General features: G+C 35.4%; 1 protein-coding gene across 16 annotated transcripts in view; it reads right to left on the bottom strand.

Annotated features, from left to right (window-relative positions):
• Positions 1–20599, bottom strand: part of MYCBP2 (MYC binding protein 2) — a 174772-nt gene that overhangs the window by 47719 nt on the left and 106454 nt on the right. For 8 of the 16 annotated variants that reach the window (XM_038144794.1, XM_038144890.1, XM_038144763.1 and 5 more), the window contains 9 exons: positions 20029–20201; positions 19645–19789; positions 17580–17792; positions 15111–15166; positions 14586–14701; positions 12617–12714; positions 8346–8462; positions 7433–7573; positions 1392–1466 (listed from right to left, as the gene is read on the bottom strand). In XM_038144794.1, the coding sequence (XP_038000722.1) occupies positions 1392–1466; positions 7433–7573; positions 8346–8462; positions 12617–12714; positions 14586–14701; positions 15111–15166; positions 17580–17792; positions 19645–19789; positions 20029–20201 (1134 nt within the window). The remainder of the gene's footprint in view (positions 1–1391; positions 1467–7432; positions 7574–8345; positions 8463–12616; positions 12715–14585; positions 14702–15110; positions 15167–17579; positions 17793–19644; positions 19790–20028; positions 20202–20599) is intronic. The other 8 variants (XM_038144827.1, XM_038144845.1, XM_038144818.1 and 5 more) reach the window with 3 other exon arrangements.

Genomic DNA, 20599 nt, shown 5'->3' on the forward strand with positions numbered 1-20599 from the left:
CTTTTGGACAAAAACCCATGAGGAATAGGAGTAACAAATGTGCATTTATTTCAGAAGAATGCAAGTGAGAAGCAGGAGCAAGTTCCACTATACTGAAAGTCATAGGTACTTTTAAAGGAACATCTGAAAGTTACAACCTACATAATGTCCTGCTGGATGAAGCCAGTGGTTCACCTCATTCAGCTGACTGTGTTCAGCAACAGGAGAAGCTTTTTAGGAGCAGCATAAAAATCTTTAGTAGTGGTCTGTTCCTTATATACCAACAGAATTTAAAACCTTTTTATTATGGATGTTACAGGCTATACTCTATTTTCTCTATTGTCTATTTATCAATCTGATTTCATGAAATTTAATTTCTTCTGAATATGCTGTTACTTTCTGCCTTGACAATCTCCCACAAAAACACCTTCCAGGAGTTCACTTCCTGCTGTGAGAAAGACTACTTTCTTGGTCAGATTTAAACCAAACTTCTGGTTATGTTATTTATTTTTAAATGAACACAAATTCCCCCTGATCTCTTTAATTATGATTTCTTCAGCTTTTTTTGGTACGGAAGTCTGTGCACTGTGTCCAGACTAATACAGCAGTTTTTTTTCAAGAAGCTTTCATACAAAAACGATTCTATTATGTAAATATGTAACTTACAAAGAAAGTTAATGCAAGCTGAGGTAAACTGGTTTGAGAAAAAAAAAAAAAAGACAATTTAAACATAGTTTAGATCTTGACATAATAAAGTCTGCTACTCTGCAGAAAAACAACCAGTGGACAAACAAGTTTTAAAATCTCTAAACCAAAATGTACTTCACATTATCATCTTCATTACAAAGTTTATACAAAAAAAAATCCATCTCAAGACATTACAGAACTGATATTCAGACAAACACTTCTACAGTCAATTTAAACAGCTTAACTGCACATAACATATCATGTTCCTAGAATTAAATAATTTTAAAAAACCCATTAAGAACGGTCAGAGTATATATTAAATATCTGTGTGGTGGCTTTACTTATACAAATATCATCTTATTAGATGCAGCAACTTCATGTGGAGCCTCCAATAACAGAAAAATATTTACCAGTAAATTCTGCTCTAAGGAAGAATGAAAGGCTTTGTTATGTTACTAGGGCACCCCTCTGAATTTCTAATTTGGTTTGTTAAAAAAGGAGAGTGCTACTCATGAATCAATAAAAATTCAATAATCTGCCCCGGTATTTTTTTCTCATTTTAGAATAAAGAAACCGAGATACAGCACTGAATGCAAATCTGCTATTTCCTATAAAAATAAGTCACAGTAAAACAGACTTCAAAGAATATTTAGCATAAAGTTGAGTCATAAGGTGCATTCTGAAAACATGAGATACAGTGTGACTGTTCCTGTAATTTAACTCACCTTAGGGGGTAAAGCTTTGGAAGTCCATGAAAAAAAGTCCAAATCCCTTACTCCTTGGCTAGCATTAAAGACATTCTGAGCAACAAAGTTTGAAAAAAAGAGACATATATCAACAAAGAAATGGGAACAAAGAAATATTGGAGGAAGAAGCTCAAGGTACTATAACGCAAACTTTCTCCTCAAATAAATTTACTGGTAGAATGTTTTGCAAAAGGGGAAAGTTTCGTTTTCCTAATCAAGTCACCTGAGTCCATTGCTCATGGCAAATCATCCATTACACAGAAACACTTCAGTATGTCAAAAGCTCAAAATGGATGTAGTGTGTCATGCCATTTACTGAAATTAAGAGCCAGACATCTCTTATAAAGCTTGAGACTTCAGACACAGAAAAATCTCATATTTCTGTTACAAAGAAACGGTAGCTGGTCCCATCACAAACCAGTTTTCTAGCGAGATGGCCTCCTGTTCTGAAAGATGATTTCAACCAGTGCAGGACAAGTGCACACAGAATTTTAGTCACCCAGTCAGAACCAAAGAGATGCAGAAGGGCTAAGCTCTCTGTTGCTGAAAGGAGTCCACTTGCACAGAATGATTTCACCAGTTTGCACATCAAAATTGTACTTTTTACGGGAGCCAAAAAATTTCAGTGCTATATGGAGAACAATTGCTAAGATTGCATTAGTTTTGTAAAACATACAATGCATTAACTAGTTTGTTATGAATAATTGTAACCCAAATACAGTTGCCAGAGAGACATTGCTAATTTTATAACCAATTGCCCACACGATAGAAATAAGCACTGCTGTTCTGCTTAATTTTTTGTCCCACAAAACAATCAGGACAGCATTTTTTAATCACTGGAAAACATGATAAAGAAGCCATCTTTTCTCCATAAGCTAGTTTCTACTTATTTTAAAGAAATTTTCACCATTTCTGTCAAATGAAAGAATAGTATACATATCGCAGTAGTAATAGTCATATTTATGGTATTTATGATGGAATCCCTTTGACAAAGCACCCATTTCATCTATATGAATCAAGTATCAAAATCTAATTGCCTATCCCATCCTGATATGGGAACCAAAAGAAATTCCTGCTCAGCAGCCACATAAAAATTTAATAGTAGCTAAGGCAGTAAATCCTTTCCGGCAGAAACAAGTACAAAACACCCTTGGCATGCTTCATCTGTTTTCTTTGAAAAAGCACAAACACACTAAAAGTAAGCAAATCTACACTTTTATCACAGGATAGAAGCAAATCACCTACTATACACTGCTTGCAAACATCAAGTTCCAATAATACAAATGACGTGCCATTTTGACAAAGAGAGGGAAATTGTCACCTGCATTTCTTTAGAATTGAGTACCTTTACCCAGAACTGAAGGAGGTAGCCATGCACTAGTGATATATGCTCTGGGGCACTGGGGAAGGTGAAGAGGGTGTTAGATAGGAAGATTAGCACAGTAAAGGTTTATCAACTCATCATAAAACTATGGCAACTATAAAAAGCCTACATGTGCCATATGAGTGTACTTCAGAGGCATCCAATCTACTTAAACTGTCAGATTCTATTATTTTGCAGCCTATTTCTTTTTTTCTGATTGACTTCCACTGAGAAACATGGACTATCCACACCTAAAATATTTAGGTATAATTTCAAAGATCTTTTTCTCTACATCACAGAGCTCTATGTGTAAAACACACAAAGGAAACCAACAGCAGTGAAGTGGGACCATGCTGGCTTACAAACATCAAGAAGATCAAACTAGAAGTTCTCCTTCGCTCTGTGAACTTGAGAACTTCCTGCCTATTATAACACTGCACACCAGTTTAGATGAATAGATCAGGTATCTATTTGGGAGCTAGGTTTTCATTCTGAAGAAACTACTAGATAGAAGCTTTGAATTTAGCCCTTTTGCTATCATCTGTAGATTTAGCTAATACTTTCCTTCAAGACTTTACCTTCCAAGATAGAAAATTTATTTTAGAAATTCATACTTTTCCCAATAAATTTAAAGTTTCAGAGATTACAAAAAAACCCTAATTTTTTTGCCACGAAAAATCACTGGTCCATTAGGAAGCATTTAAAACCTGTTATTATTTTTCAAAACTAAGACTTATCTTAAACAGCCATCTTGACATTTTATCCAACACAGTCTTAGTCTTGAATTGCTTTCCATCATGCTTAAAAACAATAGTAGAAATTTTTGCCAATGTCCTTCAGTGTTTCCAGAGAACACTCAGCTTTCTGAGGTTCTGTGATCAAGCACTGGAGTCTATATACTCATTTTGATTCTATCTTCCATCGCAATAGTGGTTTGAAAAATCTTGCAGTTTCGCAATCCTTGATTGCCTGTGGTGGCGGGAATGTAATATTGTAGCTGGACATCAGGGTACAATATCCCTTCTTATCAAGTTTTAAATTTAAAATGAAGTAGTGAGAACTTAGAATGTGATTTTTTAAAAGACAAGTTCCAGAGTTTGACCAAGATGAATTTCTATTTCTTCCTAGTGTGCACTCTTTTGTGTCATATGTTCCTTTATACTAAGCACTATGTGTAAGCATGAATAACTAACTGTCTGCATAAGGAATTTTACAAGTATTTTTTCAAAAACAGATACCTGAATACCATAAGACTGAAGGTCTGAAGGCCACACCAGAGGTGGAAACAGCTTATTCAAAATGGCAATCTATTAAATTCACAATCTCATATTTATCTACAACAGATTGGATGCACAATTTTAGATCGGGGCTGTAATGCGGTTCCTTGTGAAAGAACAAGAGCAACAGAAAAAGAGCTGAAGACTTTCTAAGAAAGTAAACGACCAAAGCTCAAATAAATAAAACACTGGTAACTACCACGGATTTCTCCTTTCCTGTGACAATTTATCTTCAACTATAATAGCTCTAATAAAATACAAAAAGTGCATTTATGAGATCCACAATATTCAGTATTTGCTTTATCATAAAATACCTAGTTAATGCTAATAAACATACATAAAATGAAGATACAAAATATATGTCAAGATGAAAAGAGGTCATATTTAACACTGCTAAGAACCTCTACTGTTTTGCATTTGCTCACTGTTCCATAATACAGTGAAGAAACAGAACAGCTAAAACTTTTTTAAAAAGTTTTTACATATTTTCCAGAATGCACTGAGAAATTTTATTTACTTAAGGGATTGATTATAAAAAGCATGTATATTTAAACATGAGAAAGCAATGTAATTGGAGATGACAAGTCTGCCCACTCAGAGTTGAATAGAAAATGGAGTCTAGTAGAAGAAATGTGACATCTATTTGAACAGGGAATACATGGCCGAGCTCAGGCATTTGATCTTCCCTTTGCATTTTCACTGACACAAGAGACTTTCTCCAAACTTCCTTTTAAGCCAAAACTGGTTGAACAGCTTGGCTCCAAAAAATCTTGCACGATCACAATTTTTTCTACTGCATTCTGCTCATCATGTCATTCAGCTACCCAAATCAACAGGATTGAGCAGATATGAATTATATCACAATTTAATCTAACAAAACTTTAGCATTTATTACTTAATGTCTTTTTTGACATAAGTCATTCATCTCTAGAGGACTGCAAAAATCAAATTTGACAACTTGCAAACAGTCCTTTTTTTGGACAATTCTGAGAAAAAAGTATAATTTGAAATATTTTCAACCTAGTAATCACCATAAAAAAGATTTTAAACTTTCTACCAAGAAAGCAGTATCTGTGCAAAGGAAAGATCTAGCAAGAAAGCAGTATATGCTAGACTAGCATGATGTAAAGACTTAAGGCATTCAAAAGTCAGCCTCTGAACCTTATGTTTTGTCACTTTTAAAATACAAAATGTTAGAGAACTGTTTTCTTCCTTTTTCCTCTTATTATTATAAATCAAACCAACAAATCTTACTGCTTCTATACTGTCTTGATGAAATAAAATAGTTTCAGGATATGTTAAGTCCTCTTGAAAATCTGAAAATCAGAGCCATGCAAGGAAACTTTTCTGACAGTAGCTCAAAACACATTTCTTGCACATGTCTGCATTGTTGTAAGAGTTGCTCTCATCACCTTTTTGCTATATTGGCTGCCACTTGCAGAGCAGAAGCTAAGAAAGCCCATGACTTTTAACTTGTGTCAGTCAACACATGTGACTGGCTACCTAAAAGAAAATTAAGCATATCTAAAGCTCATAACAGTCCAAATGGTAATGAAACTAATTCACAAGAGTGTTCAAATACCCCCAAAACCAAGAGAGAATCTTTTATCTGAATTTTACAGACATAGAATAAAATGTTTGAAAACTGAATGTTGTTTTTCACATTTGATTGTACCTGACCACCTTATTTACATGAAATTTGAATTCTCAAAATTATGTTGTCAAGACTGAATGTTCAGTTATTCATGGCAGACATTTCTTTCCAGGCTTCTCTCAAGGAGCACAGCATATGCTCTTTCCTAGAACCACATGTATACCAGAGCTGTATGAAATATGCCAAGCAGTAAGTTCTTGCATCACAGACAACTGCTGAGCTCAAAAATATTCCCTTTAACAAGGAAAAAGGTATTGAAGATAGCTAAAAACTAAAACCAAAAAACCCAAACCAAACCACACAACTAAGAAAAATCTACCACACTACAACACACATCCAGACATACAATATTTACTGTAGTTAGTTACTTAGTCAAGATAAATTCACTTTTACCACGCATGAATTGGTAAAATTCAACTACTGCACAGTACTATAAAAATATTTTTCATGGAAGTATAACACAGCAATTTTCTAATGGCAACCAATTTCTAAGGCAAAAAATGCAGGCAAAATTTTAAACAAAGGCTAATTTTTTTTCCCATGTTTTCATACATTCTACAACAGACTAGAAAAACACTGGCAGGCATATTTGAGTGACTGATTTCTGAGTACAAAAAATCCAAAATTAAAATAATTTCCCAAACAAGGATTCTATTGAAAGAAATCTACAAATAGAAATATATCAACAAGTAATTTGTAGACAAGATGACCTTGTTACATCATGTAACACTTTTTGGCAGAACAGCCACAGGGCATTATGAATTTCCAGAATTAGCTACTATCAAATAGCCAAATTTCACTGGAACTGGGAATATCTCAGTTCTCCTATAACCAAAAACATGAACAACATAATAGTACTGGTCTCAGTGTTTAATTTAATGAAATATTTCTCAACTATCTTCAACTGCAGCAGTAGCTTACTCAGATAAGATGACAAATCAAATGCAACTAGCAGTATCAAATTACATCTGATTCTCACATTCTGCCCAGAAGAAAACAAGGTACTGCCCACTCAGGGGAACGCATGCAAACAGATGAGCCAGAAAGGCCTGCACTTATGGTTTAGCTAATATAGCTTTTCCTTTTTTGTTTTTTTCCCATTTTTCAAAAAACTGTAATTGGTTTCCAGAAAAGGTGTAACCTTTAACTGTAGTGATGATAATCACCATTAAGAGTTATTAAAAATCTGTTTACTATTATTATAAATTCAATGTTTGTCTTGAAGCTCTAGGATTCTTTGATTAGCTAATGAAGTGACAACTTAAGGATTCAGGTACAAAACTTACAAAAAACATCCACAAAACCCAGAGCCTAAGGAACTTTTTGGTTGGTTGGCTCTTTTAAAAAGCAACAATTACATTGATTCACTGTAGGCTGCAAGCCTCTTCTGAAATCATGGCACCAGTGGACTACTTCACAGACAATGCTATCTAACAACAGAAACACCTGGTGCAGACCACAATCTAATACTATTCTGCTTTTATTACAGCAGTCCCTGCACTTGTTTCTCTTCTAGGAGAGGAGGCTTCAATATAAAAAGCCTCATACCTTTCTACACTCCACCCTCATTACACAGCAGCCCTCCAAAATGCAAATATGTATAAGGTTGTATTTGATAATTAAAATATCTTTTACCTCAGGACTTTTTGCAGCCTTAATTAAAGAAAGTCTTGTAATGAGGATAGAGTGTACTTTCGGATATTTTTCAAAGGCACCTTTTACTTACGTCAACAGGTACCAGAAGGCTCTTGCCAAGATGTTGGTTAAAAGAGAGACACCAGGCTTCAGTGTAACCATTCATGTTTGGAACATACTTCTTTATTGTTTCATCATTCAGCCTCAGCCAAACACCATCATCATTGTGGATCTATGGGAAACAAGCAACAAGAACGAGCCATGCCCTCCTGTAACTGTTCTGTAGCTAGCAAGGATTAACAGACTTCAGGCAGACAACAGCAGCAAAGAAGCAAATGATCCTTACAATGCTGATACAACACAAGCAGAGGTAAAGAGGAATATTGACAAAATCAGAATTCCAAAGCATTGGGGAAGCATATGTTTTTGTAAGTCAAGGCATGAAGATAAATTTAAATCAGATCATGCAGTAATAAGAACTGCTTTGAAATAAAAGAGGAAAGAAAGCCAAGCCTTAATAAGCTTTATAAATTCCCCAATTCCCATTTTTCCATTGCTGGCATGACTTTGTAAATCGCAAAAATATGCCTTGCATATGAAGTTATACTGTTAGAAAAATACATGCATAGTAGTCTAACACACTAGTAGTGATCTTTCAGATCTGAAAGTAACAGATGCAATGAAAAGGACATCTGCATCTGAATTTTTGTGTGGAGTTGAAATAGTAAGTAGTGAAAAGCTAAATCTTAAGAGGTATTATTATAAGATGAACTCCAGGAATTTTCTTTCCTTGTATCAGTCTCAAATGTTTGTTACACAGGTTTTGAAGTAAGTAAATTAAAGGAAATGACAGCTTGAAAAACTAAATTAGTAAATTTAGAGTTTTGCAATTTATGGTCTTAAGTTGTATATGTCAGCATCTAAACATGGAAACAAACCCATTATTTGCACGAATTACCTTTACATCTCAGCCCAATTTTCAACAGAAATGTCTTATGGATTACCTCATCAATGAAAGTGATGGATCCATTGACTTTCACTATGCCTATCTGCTCACTCTGAAGGGAAGGGTGGCTACGGATACGAAGCCCTGCACTGTCCTTGGCCACAAATTTGCGAACCTAAGAGAAGCAAAGAAAGACAGTAAGGAAGAAAAAAAATTGGAACAGAGCTCTCAGAGTAAAAAGAAATAGATTTAACAGATTCTGAAATGCCAGTGACAAGACAGCAGTCTTAAGAGTTACAGTTTGTTGCTAGTTTCCCATGGCTGCTGTGTATAACTTCACTTTTTTACTATGATCAATAAAATTATAATGTTCCAAGAAACCATAATGTAAGCATGCATTGACTTGGACATATTTCTGTTATACTCTCCAATAATCAGTAAGCTTCTAATTTTTTTAACACACACATTTCATTCGCTGCTGAAAATTTCACCAGATTTTAATTTCAAATTTTTTATTTCTTTTAACTGATCAGCCTGGGATTACCATTTCTCAGTTGTGCTACTACAGTATTCTCTTTAGCCAGCTTTTTTTACCAAAACTGGGTTATTTTCCTTAGCTAAAGAGTTTAACTAGCCATTTTAAAATAAAATTATCTTTCTACTTCTTTATCTTTCAAATAGCTATTTCAATAGTTTCTTCCTTTTTTTTCCACAGGAAGTTTAGAGCAGAGGTTCTTGCTATTAGCTGGACTTACTACAGCACCCCAAAATCTTCCACTTGTTATTCACAATCTTTTTACTATTCAAACATTATCAGGCACCTGTCCCATAGAGAACAAATGTAAAGCATACTATTGGTCTCTTAAAACCAGAGATGCATATATTCTATCCATATGGTATAAAAACCATTTTCTTGGAAGTTTATTTTCAAACTCCATGGATAAAAGTGATAAAAGTATCAATGGAAATATGGATTTAATCTATAACAACATAAAGCACAGAATGATGTGTAAGGAACAAACTCAGTGATACATAATAAAAGGTAAGAGCCAAGTGTATGAACCTTTATTCCCCTAACAAAATTATTTAAGAAATTATATTTATTCTGAGGATAATTTAAAAAAACAAAATACAAAACCAACAAAACCCCAAAACCAGAAGCATGTAAAGGATTTCATACATACATAACTCCAAAATGTGCAAGGTTTTGCTTATTAACAGTCCTCTAACTTGTAATACTTAGATTCTCACAACAGACAAAGCTAAGACTTTCAAGGTCCTTGTGAAAGTATAAAACTGATTCGCTGCTGACAGCATTCTAAACACAGACAAGCCAAAAACAAAGTCTTGCAAATTAGGGGTCCTTGCATCATGTTACTTCAGAAAATTATGATGACAGCTTGCTAAAACTTGGATTAAAAACTTTAACTTAGAGGAAAAACTCACATTCCAGATTTTGAGTAGGCACAGACCTTGAATGAACATTCCTCCCTTTTGCAACAGCTAACCTAATTAGTTAATAAAAACTTCAACCTACAACTAGAAATTACTTAAGTATCAGATCCACTGACAGACAATACAATAAAAAACAGATTAGGAGTACTCTTATGCTCATTTCTGACCATGATGAAAAAATTTTATAGTCTGTGTCCTCTTTCTGATTCAGCGCCTCTTTGCTAGGAATATTTCTGTATAGCTCAGTGGATTTGTAACTCCGTAACACCTCCACAGGCAGTTCTTCCATGGAGCATACACCACCTGGATTCCAACTAAAGAACTGACTAAGGCAGAAAGGCTTAGCAATTAGGATGTACATCATCCCTAGCGTGCACAGCAGTTCTCAAGAGCTGTGTTGCTGTGCTTTTTTTATTTGACAAATCTGCAGAGGTACACGTCACACAACACACATCACACTAGAAAGGGGTGTTGTCCAGGATAAAGCAATCTTAACAAGGAGATTGATCTATGAAGGGGTGAGAAAAACCACCCCCAGCCCAGAGATTTTGGGTTTCGTAGTTGTTTTTTGGCTTTGCAATCAATGCTAGCTACTTGTGTCAGGATGGTAGAAACCACCAAAACATGTTAGTGACCAATCATTCTGGTACCAGTCTTGCACCTTCAAATTCAGCTAAATTAGGACCATTTCCTTCTAGTTGGATTCCACTACCCTGAATTACATTACATAGCTTGACAAACACTGTTTTCCTCAATAGGATATGAAATCAAGTTTCCTGCAAGTTAGTTAATTTAAGCTTTGTAGACTATTAGGAGGCAGCAATTCTTATGGCTGAATACAGATCACTATCAGAGTCTCCTTCAGATTTTTTCATCTGACTTCAAATAACAGAGAATGAAGAAAACACATATAAAATCATACCACAGTACCCATTTTCAGCTTTCAATTTAAGTGAGGTTTGGCTCCAAAACTGGAATGTTCCAGTGCCTCAATGAAAATATTTTGGTGTTTCTAGCTAAGAACAGATCACCACTGAGAATGCACTGTTAGTGTTCTTTGGTTACAGGTATCTGAAATTTCAGGCTGACAAAGAGCTCATTAGCATTTAGAGCTCAACTATGCCCTTTTTGTCAGCAAAACATGATTTGGTATACTGGACTGTCTCTGACTGATCCATGTCTAATCTGCATTCCTGGCTTCAGAAACATGCAGCACAGTACAATTATTACCTTGCTGTAGTACTTACAATACTGCTGTTGATACACAAAGAATTATCCTGATTTGTTATGTGATTTATTATGACATGGAAGAAAGAAGACTGATTAAATGATTTACGATGAAAGGCCTAGTTTAACTTTTCAGCTGGCTCTACAGACACTATGTACAGGACAAAGATGGCTTCTTCTCAAAGAGACTAAAACTTGGAACAAGAAATGAGACATGCACACAGAACAACACAAGGAGAGGACTAAACACTATGTAACACCTCAGAACTCCAGAGGACTGACTTCTGTCAACTACTTTGACTGTTCCTTGACAACACAGAGTTATCATGTATGAACAAGTCATCGCAATTTTCACTATAATAATTGAAAAGAAAAACAGAACTTCTGTTCAGTAATTCATCTTACATCAAACCAGATTCTCTCAACTTGGGGACAGCAAAACAACACATATGATGATCAACGTGGGTGGAGGTATAATGAAGTTGCTTGAGATAAATCTCTCATAGTAGGAATTGGGAGTTCTAATTAAGATAATGAACTAACCAGACAGTATTCCTTCCAAGAGAACGGAGAAAGTCTAAAAGAAGCTTCTTGGGGAAAAAAACAAAAAAGGAGAGCCAGTGAGGGGCAAATGTTGCATTGAAACTAAAAGTACATATATTATTTTTAATTTGAGGCATGGCTTCAGGGAAAAAATCTTGTTAGCAGTAGAAGCAGATGCTGGATGCATTTTAGAGACTAGGGAACCATACAACAAAGTTACTGTCTGTGGATTATGCTGAAGTCTTGGAAAAAAATATTAGGATGCACTGCATAGATAAGAAGTTGTCACAAACCTGATCCTTTTTGGAACCATATATTTCTTAACCACCTTCCTAATTTCAGTAGGATAGGAAAGGCAGCCTTGTAGTATTTCAGAATTCCACAACTTTAATACAGGTTTATTCCACCAAAAAAACCCCCACCCAAAAACCAACAAAACCACCAACCAAAAAACTCCACTTCATTTACCCTCTTCCTTGCATCTAAGAGGGAGTGCAAGGTATCTCCCTCATCTAAGCATTTTCCTTATACCACTGCCACTCATTTCAGCTTACTTGCCTTACTGTGTCTAATTTAGTCCTTCAGGGTGAAATGATAAGGTGAAATGGGGATGTCAAAAGCTACAGAAAGGATACCTTTAAAAAACATAATCATGCCATTCTCAAAGAAAGGAAAATATACTAAAGAAACTGGTAATGGATTTTATACTGATTGAAGATGCTCATGACAAAGCAAACAAAATCTTTGCAAAATTTCATGCACAATTAATTTTGTAATACAATATAAAAGAAATAGACCTAGTAATAGCGCAAAATTTTGTCTGTGGCTTTAACAATAGCTGTGATATGTTTGTGTGACAAGCCAAGGCAAAGGTAGTTTCTGCAGAGCTTCTATCAGTTTTATGAATTCATGTACAAAAAGAAAACCAAATGAACTTGATTCATTTTATCCAGTATATGAATTTCATTCCATTCAGCATGTTAAAGTGATCTGCAAATATCCTTAAGTCTGCAGCACTATTATATGATAAAGTATACATTAAACAACAAAGAAGTCCCACCCAAACATAACTATCTGTTTTGGGGTTTTTTCAGTTCTCCAAACCTTGTTTGGCTGAGGCTCTGCTTTTGGTTTAATAAGTTGGGTTCCAGGAGGTATCATTCCTTTTGGAGGATCTTTTACTTTCACTTCCAGTCCAGCATCTATAAGCAAAGTTTAAAAAAAAATAAGAGGATATATCTGTAAAATAGCACAGATAAACTGTAGTTACTACAATTTAGAGTAAAAAAAATAACCGCTTACTTATATGTTTGCCAAAATCAACACCTGCATCTGCTCCGTAGTGCAAGGTGTTAATTTTTGAACATTTTTATTTTCATATGTGGAAATTCGCAGAGATGTGGGTTTCATGCTGCTGTCAGGTATCCGTCACAGTGTAGGTAAGAAGCACTACCAGGTAATTTTGTATCTTAATAGTGTCTGTAGGATTATGTTTCAAGGTATGGTCAACACAGAGTCTAATGTTTGAGAGGTGCAGGTGAAAGCTTCTGGAGAGGCAGTAGCTTACGTAGTGCTGTACTGCTACAGAAGCTAATTGCTACGTGTGAGGCAGATATAAGAGCCTGAAAAGTCACATTATACAACCAGAAAAGGCCTATAACGTTAAAAAAAATGGCATATTTAATAACCAATGCTGTTATAAAACAGGAAGGCACTGGAAAGTGACATTCTTGTTTGTGAAGACAGACAAAAAAATAAGTAATATATGAATATAACCTTTAGCAATAACCTTCAAACTAATTGCCTCAGCAATCACTGTTAAAAGCAAACTGCAAACTGAAACAAAGAGAAACTGTTAAGCAGTCAAAAGTTGACAGAATTATGGGCCAAGCATAGGTACATCAAAGCTTCAGAGGGCACAGTCTAATACAAGGATTGAGTCAGAAAGTTCCATTGCAGAAAAATGGCACAGCTAAGTATTAAGAGTATACTCATACCTGTTTAATAATGAAGTTTAAGAGTTATATTTATAATTTCTAAAAGTTTACCCTACACAATGTTTGAGGATGTTAGAACCTGTGTAAAAGTATAAGAGCAGTTGATTAAAACTACAGTGCCAAGTTTTCTCCAGAGATGACACACTGGAAAAAAATACAACTGAGTGCATTGCAGGCTCCTATGAAGGCAAATGGTCCTCTGTTTGAGGGACAAACATAACCATTAATAATACTACTTTATACATCTTCTGTAGTTGACACATAATACCAAATCCCATTCCATTTCTATGTGAATTATGTGTACTTGCATTTATGAGTATTACTATGTGTTTACTAAAGGTGCTGGTCAGTATTGGTAAAGAGGAACTGCTGGTGCTCGTGAACTCACCCAAACCCTCTTATCAGATGTGGGTCCAGCTACAACACTTTCAGTGTTTCTACTACTATCTTCACCAGATCACCAGCAAGACTGACAGGAGAGCATTCAAGATACAGAATATTTTTGGAAGAGCACTTTTTCCACCACATGCTATAGCATCTCACTCTGCAGTCCTCAAGACTAGCAAGATAACTAGAAGATTTCCAGCAAGGAATGAACCAAAAGCATTTAAAAATTAATACAAATAATTAAGAGTTTAGGCAGAGTCTCAGTTAAGACCACACCTCAATTTTCCAGAACAAATATGTATTTCAGCATAATCAGGAACAATTTCGCCTTTCCTTAGTCCTTAAATTCTTCAGTGTTGGGCTGGGTTTTTTTCCCCTTTAACTATACTTCTCTGTCACTCTCAGCTGAAACACGACATTCTTCTTTCAACACTGAGAGCTGAGAATAAGAGAGTCTGTTAATCTGGTAATCTAACCACATTATAAATACATGATTTGCAACATATATTCCTATTTCAGTGTGTGGTTTTTTTTCTTCTGACAAAGAGTGATTGAACTAGAAGGCTTCTGAATGAAAACTTGGCTAAGTTTTGCTAAGAACTGTAATATTATATCTTATGAGCATCAAAATGAGTATACAAAACGGAAATAATATAAATTTATGCTTAAATATAGTGAAAATTCAGTACCTATTTCAATGCCATCTATAGTAACATGAATGGTATAGAGACCAACAGCTCCAGGAGTCCAGTTTGCACAGTATGTACCATCATTATTGACTCTGATCAACATGTTTTCACTGGGTCTAGGCATAAACAAAACAATTAAAATTAATCAATCAAATATAATGATTATATTTTGGAAACTCCTTTTTTTCTAGCAGATCATCTAAACACAAATTTTCCCTTTCCAATGCACTAACCTCCTATTATTTACTATGAAAATATAATCCTCTATTCCACATTTATTTATAGCAAATGATAAAAGAACACATTCAAAGAGTAGCTAATACAAATAAGGAAATAGCATTAGAACAATTAAGAAAAAAACTTGAAATAAAATTACTACATATACGAAAACATAATACTTGACTTGTGTGTTTCTACCTTCAGACACAATTACCTGTCAGTCACACTTGGGAGTCCAAGTGTAAGCAGAAATGTTAGGACATGTTAATTTAAGTCCCTATCCAAAAGGTATTTTTTAATGTTTACCTTTTTGGTGTTGGTGAAGCAAAACGCAGCTCTTCAAAAGAATAATTTTCATATGCCTACACACAGATTAAATTCAAACACAAAACCAACAGTTATACCAGTGTCTTGAATAAAAGAAAGCAGAGCATATTCTTAAAGAACACATCAACCTAACTTTACACACCCCAGAAGAACTGATCAGGGAATCAGAAGCAAATATCAAAACACAGAAATATATATGCACACAGGAAAGAGTATCTTCAGTGACTCATTAAACAGCCATGATTTAGATAAGAAAGATTGCTACTGCTAACAAAAACCTTATTAAATCTCAGAATCTCTTCAAATCTGACTTGCACAAAACCCTTTTGTATCCAGGCAGTGCGCTGAAGACCATGTGAAGATAAGAACGCAAATAAGATGCAGGTAAAACCTGCAAACCAGCCCAGGGGCTTTATCAATGAAATTTCACATCCTTTTTCTTTCAACTCCAAGTGAAGATCAAATTCCCTGAACACTGAAGTGATACTTCCATTGACTTCCACTACAAAAAAGACCTGGTTCACTTCCATAGCATCTTGTGAAATCATTGCTCTGAAAAGCCCTCTAAGAAAACAGAGCTAGTCCTAGGAGTGCACAAAGACCCTCACCAAGAATCTCTCTGGGCTGCAATAGTTGCTGAGTTACCAGATATCCTGTTAAATCAAAAGGTAGGATAAGAACCTTTGAACATATATGCACATCAGCCATTTTGGGTCCCTGTATGGTCCCTATACAAAGATATAGTTTTGGGTATCAGTCCCCCAAACATGACACAATTTACTATATAAATTTTTATGAAGTGAGATTTTATAATCATATTTAGGTGTTTGTATCAGGTACTGATACAATGTGCAGGCTGATGTAAAATGGAAGTATCAGGGGATGTCTGCATTTTACATGGAAATGAGTGTGCTTAATAATGCAGGTAGGGAAATAGAACAGAATATTAACAATGCCTTGAATTCATAAAGTTTTAGATGGAAAGGACCAAACTTGAAAGGAACCTTGGGAAGATTCTCTGGAAAAGCACTAAATACAGAAATCAAGCATGTTTCAACAAGAGAGACACTTTCTAAGTTTAACCTTGGTGTCTTTTTACTTTTATCTTTATGAAGATTCATACTGTTATCTTCTAAGACGATTTTAAATGAATCCCTACACTTTAATTTTTCCTTAGCCTTATTTCAACTAAAAAATGATTACACATTAACTAGCTGATATTAAGCATTCCTCACTCATCTACAGAAAAGTTTTTGAACACCCTACACTTGCACCACCGTAATTTACCCCAAAGCATCTCATGCATTACAAGATATACCACCCTAAGAGTTGTGGGAGCAGATTTGACACCTATCACCTGAAAAGAAGCAGCAGATAGCTGTATACGGGGGCTATCAGAAATATCATCTAAGCCCTAACTTGGAATAAATAATTTATTTATGCCTCCCCTCAAGTCACTTTTCAAAGAAGCATCAAACCAAGAGGCAATGTTTGTAGTAGCCCAAATAAAAATGCCAAAATCACACCTTGATATGCACATGATCTAGCAAGTTCTTAAACCATTTGTTGTACACTACATTGATTTAACAGTTCTTTCATTGATCTATTAAGACACTATTCAGTACCCAGCTGCACTATTTACACACAGGTACTGCAGCACTATCCTTTGCCTCTAAAAGGTGCTAGTTTGCTGGTTCTGCCCCCACAACAAATCCATACTGATTATGCTAAGCATTATCCTTCTCTACCCTCCTGGCTAATCCTATCTCCTAAAGCTGTGCAACTGTTAGTTGTACACAACATGTCACATCTCTTAACTGGGTCAGTATGGTACACATATGTAAATTTACTGCATGTGGTATAATATACTCAATCAAATCAACCCTAGCTGCTCAGTTTTCACTTCTTTAAAAACTGTTCCTGGCTAAGTGTCAGAGCTGATCCATTTATCAGTGGCTCATTTCATTAGATGCTGCTTAATACATATGCATTGATATATAAATCATTTGTATGTCTTTTTTTACTACAATGAACTCTTATTTTTTCCTGTTTTTCTATTTCACCTGTTCTAGTTTAAAGTATGCATTCATCCCAACACTCCAACTCCATATAAATAAAAGTACTAGTTTAACTTTCCCTTCACCATTTTAATATCTATGTTTATTTCTCCTGAATGATTCAGATTAATTTGTTAATCTGTTTAATCAAAATTAAAGACAACTTTCCTTTTTAGGCTAATCCAATTTAACTGCTTTAGAGTTTAAGCAGTTGGCCTTTTTGATGTATTTAGTTTATTGCTGAACTAATATTAATCAAAGTAATTTCCACTGAATATATTTTCAGATTGGGACCAAAAGTAAACACACATTTTTCCTTCTCTGCTGCATACTTTTACACATTTTGAATGCTGAATTCTATAGTAACATTGCTAAAATTGCAGTAACTTACCTTCATCATTGTAATAGCAATATATCGAGCTTCTTTTACTATCATTGGCTCATAGGAGGAATCAAGCTTTGGTGAAGGAAGTCCTCCAAAGGTCATATCACTGCTAGGGGAAACAGCTGTTGCAGGACTGCCTGGTATCCGCTGCACCTTTTTAACTTGTTCTTGTTGCAAAGATGTTTTTTTCTGAGAAACAGGAATAGCTTTGACTTCCACCTGTAATAAGATGTGGAAGAGGGAATATGATTTAGTGAGAAAACACACAAACATTCTTCTAAATTCAATGTAGTGCAGTGATAAAGTGCTTAGAGCCCTCCCAGTAAATCCAGCTGTGTCAAAACCCAATGTATCTACACTTAACCAGCCAAGCCAAGCACAGCATCTTGTGAAGATGCCAATGGGTAGGGGAGAAGCACCCAACTGACTCCACCATCCAGGCTGGTGTCACTTCTGCCAGTCCCAGAGCACTCCCAGGCTGGCAGCACACAGTCTGGTATGTCTAGGGAAGTTTTCCCAGAACAGAAAAGTGCAACAAAGGAGAAAGAGAGCCTTCCAAGAGAGTGGACAGATTTCAGAGCAGATCATCACGGACACTAGATCTGGATCAGCAATGGCCGGACTGGATCCTGGCTGGCTCTGCCACCTCACAGCCAGCACTGCACATTTATATTGTGCTTTTCAATGCATGTTTTAACTGACTTTTTCCCCCCAGAGGCAGCACTGATCTCCATTAGTGCAGGTAACAGCTAGCAGTACACAATTTTCTGAGAAAGACAGACTACCTGGAAAATAAGTTTATATGTTACTCATCCGAAATCTACAATAAAGTGCAAGTGTTTAAATACTGCACTTTTCACACACAGTTTTGTAAAAATTTGATTTAATTTACCAAAAGTCACATCACTGCATTGCACACTGAATGAGCCCAGAAGAATGATTAAATTGAATTAAGGTTTTTGTCACTTTAACACATTTGTGAACAGTAATTAAATAATAAAACCAGTAACAATTTTGATCATATTTTGACATAGCCTTTTCCTGACTGATAAAATCACTACCGAGAGTCTTCCACTTGTTCTGTCACTAATTTAAATCAGTAATCACGCAAGTTTCGCTCAAGCAGCATTTGTGATTCTTGTGATTCTAAGCTGATTCTTGTGTTACTGTTGCAGAACTGCTGTTCATTATTATGTTTACAGCTATAAGAAAACTCAATTATTACATCATATACAAAGAACAGATTTGAGAGCTTTTCTTACAGGAATCACAACTTTGTAAAAAGTATTTCATCTACACTTGGGCTTGAACAAAACCAACTACTCCACAATAGTGGGCTTTAAAACCTGATTTATTAGGTTTTATTATTAGTAACCTAATTTATTAGAACTACATGAGAACCATTTTGTGTTCATTTTGTTTGCATTGCTTTACTACTTCAAATCAAGCAGCCCACTTTTATACATTCCACATAGGTTTTAAACCCAAAATGCACAAAATTCTTTCTAACTCTACCTGACGCTGTCAAGAACACCTTTCCAGTAGTGAAAAACAGTGGTTAACTGAAGAGGCTGAAGGCAAACACAGGAACAACAGTCCCTGCCAATTATCCTTATTAACAGCAAGGACTGCAGGAACATCCAAGTATTAGAAACAGAAAAGGCAACAGTATTGTTCTAGCCTAAAATAAAGTACCTATAAGGTGGCCCATCAGTGTGCTTCTGATTCTTTTTTCCCATCACAAAATGGTTTCTAACACTCTTTCCTGGCTTACAAATTAAAAAATGGATTCTTGTCACTTTAATACATCACCACCATCCAACCTCACTTAGGACTAATTATTTATACAACTACACGTGTAGTTCATTACAGGCATGTTAAGAATTTCATGAAATAGTGGTGGCATAACACAGAATTTAGAAGTTTTGTGGATTTAGAGGTAAGAAAGTCTGATTATAATGAATTTATGAATGCCACTTTCTGTCCTATAAAAGAGTATTCTGTGGAATACCTCCAACAAAAACTAAAAGACAGCAAGATTAAGCAGAATAGTCAAGATTACAATAATTACCTTCATATTAGGAACATGAACAACTTCCCCATACTGGTCTTTTGTTTGTACTGTAATAACAGTTGGCCAACCACATCTGATGTCATCCTTATTCAAAATCAATGATGTTTTTTGAGGATCAGCATATGAATCTGGCTGCAGCCACCTACAGCAAAGAAAACCACCCAACATTAAAATCTCTTACAGTCCCCAAAAGACAAATTCTTACTCTGTACAAATGTGGCATAGAGCTAAGGAAAGACACAGAACACCTGAATGCCTACATGCTTTTAACTAATGTATTAATGGAAACAATATAGCTAAATAGCTTTATTCAACTAATACTTAAAATAACTGTGACAGTTCTACAGCCAGTTAAAAGGACAAGCAACAGTGCAGTTTTACCTTGCAAGTCGTCCACCACTTGATCCTGGTACACAAGCAATGAAATCTTCCAGAAACGACTGCTCATTGCTTTGTACCTGCAGGGGAAGGCTTCCCTCGAGAGCTTCCAAAATGGTTGGTGAGTGAGATAGTGCCAAGCCTTTTCCAAGAATGCCTGAGTGAGCTTTGCACACCTTTTTGTTTTTTTGGCAGAGGTTGGGGGTGAAAACAGAGACATGAACAGCTTTTCACTAACATGTTCACATTTTCCCACAACGTGACACAATTGGTAAAAACATTTTGAGCATTTAAAACCATTCAAGAGGAATAAACTTTACCCTGATAAAAGCTTTTAAAAAAGCCATCTCAGTCTATTAAACGATAATTTACACCAAAAGAGGTTACATGACCTTGAGTTGAGGAGATTCAGCATTAACTCCCATTGTACTCAACAAAAGGCCATCAGCAAACCAGAAAAAAACTGCCATCATATTATTTGAGACTTGATTAATTTTCAGCTGGAAAAGTGATTTTATTTCTCTAATTGCAAAGACATGTAAAAGACTGATTTTGGTAACATTTAAAACTTGCC

Source organism: Motacilla alba, chromosome 1, assembly GCF_015832195.1.
Source record: "Motacilla alba alba isolate MOTALB_02 chromosome 1, Motacilla_alba_V1.0_pri, whole genome shotgun sequence".
Lineage (NCBI taxonomy): Eukaryota > Metazoa > Chordata > Aves > Passeriformes > Motacillidae > Motacilla > Motacilla alba.